This window comes from Haplochromis burtoni, unplaced genomic scaffold, assembly GCF_018398535.1.
Source record: "Haplochromis burtoni strain Fernald_Lab_line unplaced genomic scaffold, NCSU_Asbu1 Contig_175, whole genome shotgun sequence".
In the NCBI taxonomy this organism is placed as follows: Eukaryota; Metazoa; Chordata; class Actinopteri; order Cichliformes; family Cichlidae; genus Haplochromis; species Haplochromis burtoni.
The window spans coordinates 979,287-987,127 of NW_024582536.1; the positions used below are offsets into that span (position 1 = coordinate 979,287).

Consider the following 7,841-nt stretch of genomic DNA (forward strand, 5'->3'; position numbering starts at 1 on the left):
TGCATCCTCACATCTGTGTCAGAAGTCAGGTTGGGAATTATTTGGGTATTACTAAAAATGGGGAATTTTATTTAATACCTTGAATTGAAACTCTGAACTTCACCACAGAGGATTTTAAATCGGACACACAACTACAAAAAATGTCCTCGTGCACAAACTTGTGGATCCAACTAAAGGTTTTTAGCCACGGGCTGTGAGGGTTTGTAAACATCATGCTCTTCTTCAACATTTACATGGTGAGAAACAGTTGAACGCTGTAGCTGTGCTGATATTTGTGCTGAAGAAGATGATGGTGGCGCAGAAAGTGAACATGAGGCACACAGCAGTCATGTGTTTCAATGTTTGCATGACCCAATCAAAAACTGTACAACAATACACGTTTAATATTATCGCAATATCAAGACTAGAAAAAGGCCTCACACAGCTTTGACCTAACGCCAAGCGATCGAGAAGATGAGCCGGCCATCAAATCCAAACGGTTATTTTTCTATGACTCTGACATGGTCTCACTCACTTATTCCCCCCACTGCTAAAATAGTTGATCCAGATCGTGGACTACGGTCTGCTTTCTCTGAGGCTAATTGCTGCAGTATCTTCTCAATGAACCTTTGACAGGAAAAGCAGAATTCTTGCCAATCCATCTTCCATGTCTGGAAGATAAATTTCAGTAAAACCGACCCTTTTCTGGGCGGGTGTTAAAATCCATGTGAAACCAATACCCGCATAAATATGAGGCACACGTCTGCAGAGATGTAGGAATGTGACACATTTAGTTTTAGAAGCTGTTCAGTCAAATCTCTTTTTTTCTCTTGGAGCTTTTATTGTTTCGACTTGATCTCTTGGCAGGTCTTGTATACCTTCTAAAGGCCTGTAATGCCCTCTGAAGCTTCCCCAAACTTTGAAGAATAAGTAAAATGCTAACGTTCGTCTGTACAAACTGACGGTTCAGCATCGAGTAGAAGGAAGCTTCTCTCACGAGGCAGTTAGCAGTTATTTGAGGAGTTTACTGGTGACAGTTTAGCTAAAAAGAGCTGGAGAAACGAAGAGCGGGTGGTCCGCTGAGGATAGTATCACCTCCCTGCAGGGTAATCATTAGTCATCTGTAATCAGGCACCTTATCATGTTGCTTTGTTCATGCGAATGCAATCACACGCAGCTCCATGCAATCACAGGATGCATAGCTTAGCTGGAAACATGTGATGTGCATTTTATTTTTTCCGATAAACCAGTTTTCTTCAGCTTCTCTCGTCGGTCTGCCTGTTTCACAAAATCTGGGAGGTCAAGTGGAGGAAAGCGCTGCCTGGACTCATCAAAAATCTCTCCCTGGGGAGTTCAGACTTGTTTCTCCATGGATTGAAACATCTTCCAGTGGCAGGTGAACATTTGTTCTGCACTTTTCTGCCCATTCGGATGCTGACCTCCCTCCTTGGAGCAGCTCAGCATCACTGCGGTCCAGCAGCATCCTGTCAAACTAAATGTCTTTCTGCAGGTTTGGGGTTTGTCGGTTTAATAGTGTGACTCAGAGCTCACCACTGAAACACAGTTTGACTCTCGCCTCTGAGGGAATCGCTGTTGTGCTTGTTTGTTTGGTTTTTTTCTTTCTTGTGATAATTTTGTCCCCGAACTCGGGCTCGGCAGCATGTTGTCGGCTTTCTAATCGAACCTCTGGAGGCTGCTGGGAAGCAGCGGTCAAGGGCGTTGGATACTCTTAATTGCGTCTTGGGGAAGGCGGACGTGCCCGGCGTGCAGAAACCAGAGAGGAAGGCGAACAAAGCCTCCTCCTGCGTCACGATTAACTGCATGCCTGTGTTGCTCATCAGCACACACACCTACATACAAACACGCAAACACACTCTCTCTGCCACCTTGGAAACGACTTTGACCTCTAACTTGTCTTAACTGCCTTAATCTTTGTAATCACACCACCGTCGTTTCTTTAGAGCACACTTCTTGATTAAATGCACGCACACAACAGAGGCCTCAACAGTACAGGATTGTGTAGTCTATAAATACATCCATTCTGGCATTTCACAGTTACTGACAACTGTGGATCTGAACACAACGTACGAATGGAACCAGAACTTTTTTCCTGATAAAAGTGTTAGACAGTCATAACTTTGTCATTTTGACATGTAACTTGAAAACTTTCTTAACCTTTCTTAACATTCAGTTCAGGAAGCGACCGTGGAGGGTTAAGAGGACAGGGAGTGAAGAGAGGAGTGGTCAGTGCATCAAGGAGGCTTTCCTTCGAATATTCACATTTAGCTAACCCAGCTGAAATCCAGTAAAGACAAACACATTGATCTTAACGATGTGCTGGTTGCTTCACAGATTCATCTGCTGCTGTGTAACCTGCAAACATCAAAAGCTTGCAGTAGCTGCTGGTTTACACATTAAACATAAGCTCAGAAATGAAAAGTAAACCAGGATTAAGGAACATGTTTGCATCATTCACATAAACTCTGTGTCTCATCTCATAGACCCTGATTTGCCTCACCTGCTGTCTTTTTCTTACTCCTACTGTTTGGTACAATAATAGAACAGTAGGAGTAAGAAAATGATTATTGGTCCATTTTAATATTTTTGTTTGGCCCCCACTCTGTTAGAGGTACAGCTCTGTTAAACCACTCCAGTATCTGTTTCAAATTAAAAGGCCTATAGCGTTTTAGTGGACAGAAAATATTTATTTCTCAACCGGACTTTTATTGTGAAATCTGCAGAAAACTCCAGGTTTTTCAGCTGATTTCACAGTAAAAGTCCTGTTAAGAAACACACAGCATAAGAATATCTACAGCTGACAAAGCAAAGTCTTAAGTTTAATTTTAGTAAGCAGGTTTCTGTCTCCTGAACCCAAACTGGGAGCTGGTTCCACGGAGGCGGGGCCTGAAAGCTGAAGGCTCTGCCTCCCATTCTACTTTTAGAAACTTGGGGGAAGAGAGGAGGACATGACTCTCAATGTTGTTGGCGCATTTCAGGAGGACGCTGCTAATTAAGTTAGACAATTACAGGGTGAATTCGCGTTTATTATTATATTTACAAAATACCACAGTTCTTGTCTTGGTCGTATAGTTTTATTTTGTTGTATTTATCCGCCACACATTAAACCGATCCGTGAAAATATTGTCTGACATTAAACCGGTCCGTGGCGCAAAAAAGGTCGGGGCCCGCTGCTTTAAGATATGATGGGGCCTCATTAGTCTAGATCTGAATGAAGAAAGCCAAGAGAAGCCAAAATGGGAGAAATGTGGTCTCTCTTTCTAGTCCCAGTTGAGTTTTTGGATAGACTGAAGCTCTTTATTATTTCCATGTTTAACCCCCGAAACGCCACCATTTAAAAAATAAATAAATAAATAAATAAATAATGCGAGTAAACTTTTTTTCTTTTCTTTTTTTTAGACTGTAGGACATCAAACACGAACTTTTCACGTGTGCTGTAAATCCTTTCAGACTTTTCTTTTCCCGCGGAGGCTTGAAATTGAGTTTCTATCTGACCGTGTTTTTTGTTCTGGAATGTTTTAACAATTTTTTTCCTAAAGTGAGCAATCATCAGGAAACGTCTGGCTTCAGCAAAGTTTCTTCTATTTCATTAAATAACAACAGCCCACCTCCTATAACATCAGAGATTTTCATTTTTGTCTCATTTCCCTGCTTCTAACAAGCAATAAGCATTTAATTTCCCCTGAACCGCCCGTGTGGGCTGTCAGTAATTGCATTGTTTCCCTCCTGAGAGCTGGCTGCCTACAGTCCATCTGTGACCAGGCTTATTGCTTGGGAAATGATTTACTATTGCATTATTTTATCAATATAACACATAACATGAGGCTCTCCTGGTCTCCGGCCAGGACTGTGGATTCCTGGCAGCTCTGCAGGAAAACTCCAACCAACAAGACGGCAGAAGAAACTAATTGGCAGCATCTTTCCTCCATCGACATGAAGCATTTGGAGTTTGTTGCTTAAAATAGGCCCGGGTTGTGGCTTTGTGAATAATAACTTTGTTCTCTCAGAAACGACGCAGGATTAGTCTGCATTTATTAAAGTGCTGCAACACCTCTTTGGAAGGAGGTCCAGATGCAGCAAACGGCGTTCGAGATGATTACCGTGACCTTCCCCAGTCATCGTAGTTACTAAATATTCAATATAGAAATCTTCAGAAAGTTCATTCATGGTGTCTTAAAATCCTGTCCTCTTATAAAGCGATTCATTCGTCTTGCAGACGAAGCCAATCCCAGACTTCGGACCATTGCAGTCCAGTTTGAAATGTCAAAAATCTTCCGTGACCCACCCAAACCCTGAACTCGGATCATCACATAAGCAGAAAGTTTAGTTTTTGATCATTTGATTCCCAAACAACAGCTTTAAAATCCAGTTTAAATTAGATTTTCATCCACCTCGTGCTGAGATGAGACGAGTTCAGGACCAAAAACAGGTCCAACGATGATAACTGGAGCAATGACAGGGCATTAATAAAGTGCGTAGCTGTGTTTCAGTAGTTCAGTTTCTTTTTAAAATGTTAATATTTTATGATTGTTTTAAACTACATTAGACAATCTGAGACTACAGGCCCTCAAACTACACAGGTATTAATATTGTTGGGTTTTTCTTTTTAAAGAAGGCGCCTGTATTCTTTATAAATGCAGGCGCTGTCTATACAAACACATTTAATCTCAAACCAAATCAATTTTATATCCACCGTCTCATTTTGTGAGTGTCAACATGGTTTCAATGAACTACATCAAATTTTCCCCCCATCTCTAAGAGCTTCCAGGGCCTGTAAATATTCACAGCATGAAGGACTTTGTTAAATATGATAAAGTTATTGTACAAAAAGTCCCCGCTGACTCTCAGGAGGTCAGGAGGAGGCACTCTGGTGTCCACATGCATCACTACAACAACACGATTGCTTCCTGTTTGTGCTCTTGAGGCCGGTTTATTGGAGCACAGGTGCAGGACAACCGCCATCCTCAGGCTTTCCCAATTTTTAGGGTGTCCTAAAAATCTGAATGATAAAGGCAAGGCAAATTTATTTGTATAGCACAATTCAACAACAAGGTGATTCAAAGTGCTTTACAGAGACATTAGAAACAAATAAAAAAAATAAAAATAAAAAATAGGAAGGAAGAAGAAAATAGAAATATAAAAAATGGTCAACATCCATGTTGACCTTACGTGGCTCATGTACGTCGCTGACAGCCCTCTGCAGCATCTTCAGGACCGCACCGCTTCACGTCAGTCTCAGTCAGCGCGTTCCTCAGAAGCGGGAAACGCGCTCCCTGCAGCGGTGCTGTCTCGGACAGCTTGCACACCTCAGATTTCACACCTCGCCCAACGAGTTTGAGCTTCAAATAAGTTGAACTTTAACCCTGTTGTCAGCTGACATTTCACAACAGGTCCAGTCTCATTACAGAGAAGAGAGCCCACGGGCGTGAGAGGACTCGCTTCTCATTGGCTGCGAGGTGACGTTTGTAAATTACAAAACAGGAATCCTCAACATTACTTATCTGCCTCTCTTCCTGCTCTTCCACATCTCGGTCCTGCTTTCGACGTCATCGTCTGACAGCTCATTAGGATTACTTTTGTTATTTTCTGATATCAGAATTCGCTCTGCTGCAGCTGCGGCGCTAAACATTTCTTGGTGAGCTTACTGTCACCTCTGCAGAGCCACACTCCGAAATCTTCCGCTCATTATTATTTACTCATTCTGCTGGGCTGCGGCTCCTGCTCCTCAGACTGTTTTCTGTTTCTGCAGGTGACAGTGATCCACCAAAGTCTGTCAGGATTTGAGTTTTGGCTCAAAAGGCAGCTCAGTTATTAAAGCAGCTCTGCATTCATGCCTGCAGAAAGCAGCTTTATTTATTATGACAAAGGTATGACTTCTACAAATTTATGTGTGAGTGAAAAAGGTTTATTTCAAGCAACAAATGGGTTTATTGGGCACGAACAAAGGTCTACAAGCTTGTTAAAATGTGTTATTTACCCTGAAGTGGAAAGTCTGTATGTTTAAGTGTCTCCAACACCTTTATTTTGTCTTTTAAGTGGTCAGACTCTTTCTGCAAACCTTGAATGCCTTCAGTTGTTTTCTGCTCCTTGCACAGCTTTCTATTGTAAGGTAAAGAGCCTACGATTATAGAAAGAAAACCCCATATTAGCACGCACTTGGCGAAAGTGGGAAGGAAAAACCTCTGGCGGATCCAGGCTCAGGGAGAGGTGGCCATCCGCTGCAACCGGTTGGGGTGGAGGGAGGAGACGGGACAAAAGAGCTCCAGAGGTTGATTGCAGGCAGACCTGCCTCTTTTCAGCTGTTCTGGAAAGCCAGCAGAGAGACATCATCTCTGCAGAATGAGGTCTCACAGATGGGCGTCTCATCCTTGTCAGATGCTGAATAACCCAGACTGCATCCTTTTGATGTGGCGTAGCGGCAGCTCTGCTCTGAGCTCCTCAGCCTGTCTCTGAGGCTGAGCCCACGCACTCTTCTGCTGCTTGCATCTTCGATCTCATTCCTTAGGTCACTACCCAAGCTCGTGACTGTGGCTGCGGCTACCTGACCAGTAAATCAAAAGCCACTGCTTCCTGCTCAGCTCTTATTTTTTGCTTGTGAATGTCTACAACGCGTGGGATAGAAGGGCATGGCTGCTGTTGGCTGTTTCTATAACTCTGTGTTTCTTCTCTGTTTACGGTAGTTTCATCTTTATCTGGTTACTGTTGATTTTATTACAGTTTTCCCCTCGAGAGTAACACAGTAATCCTCAGCCTTTGAAGGTTTGCACTGTTGGTTTGCGATAGCTGACCCATCGGACAGGCAGCCGGCCTGAACGCTCAGTCATTCAGTCAGAAGCCTCGATGATTCATCAGTGAGCCAATCAAAGTCATTATTTCAGTCCTGACTTCTTCTCTCTTTTCTGATGTCGCAGTGAAGGAAGGCCTGTTAAAATCTCTGCCTGGCACAGACTTTGCAGTGTTTCTGTTTCCTCTGTCTGTGCACGTGCACACACACACACACACACACACACACACACACACCCTCTGGTTGAGGCAGGTCGATACCCTCATTGATTTCTCCTTTTTTCCCAGCTGCTCTGATTGATTCTTTTCAGATCTTTTCTCCTGTTATTCTGTACTTGTTCTTTCCTCCTGGCTTCCTTCCTTCCTTCCTTCCTTCCTTCCTTACGGCCTGAAAGCTTCTTGCGTCGTTCCTCCTGTACAGATTTTTGTGTTCAATGTAATAAATTGATTCTTGGTTGTTGTTCAGTCATTTAAACATTAAGTAAATAATTTGCTTTCTTGTTTTCAGTCCAGCTTGTTTAAGGTGTTTGTGTTCCTTGTAAACGGTCACCGCAGGGGGGGATTTTTAATTTTTCTTTCTAAGCATCCTCTCTGTTGTTGTTTTGGTCTCTCTGGCAGGGCGGGACACCCCAACACACCATCGGGGGCGGGTCAGGATGGCGAGGAGAACCCGTCAGCGCTGGCTGAGAACTGCTTCAGAGAGCTGCTGGGCCGAGCGGCGTACGGCAACATGAACAACGCTGTGCGACCCGTGCTGGTGTGAGTACCTGAAGTATCGTACACTTGCTCCTTGAGGATTCAGACTTACTGTGATAAGCTCCCCATAAGTGTTCCAGATGTCTGCCCCGGTTTATCATCGGGCGCACGGTGGATCCACGAGTGTTTCAGAAACGGAGCATTTGAGTCTGCCGGTAGTCTTTTATTTTGAAAATTGACTGGCTTCTCCCTGCTGTGCCTGTATTTGACTTCCTGCCTCCTCATCTTTTCTGTGAAGCTTGAAGATGTGCTATTGACACGTGTGTGTGTGTGTGTGTGTGTGTGTGTGTGTGTGTGTGTGTGTG

General features: G+C 43.5%; 1 protein-coding gene across 3 annotated transcripts in view; it reads left to right on the forward strand.

Annotated features, from left to right (window-relative positions):
- The window catches only part of efr3a (EFR3 homolog A (S. cerevisiae)), a 101,120-nt gene that overhangs the window by 61,568 nt on the left and 31,711 nt on the right, over positions 1 to 7,841 (forward strand). For all 3 annotated transcript variants that reach the window (XM_014337374.2, XM_014337373.2, XM_014337372.2), the window contains one exon: positions 7,399 to 7,539. In XM_014337374.2, coding sequence (XP_014192860.1) covers positions 7,399 to 7,539 — 141 coding nt within the window. The remainder of the gene's footprint in view (positions 1 to 7,398; positions 7,540 to 7,841) is intronic.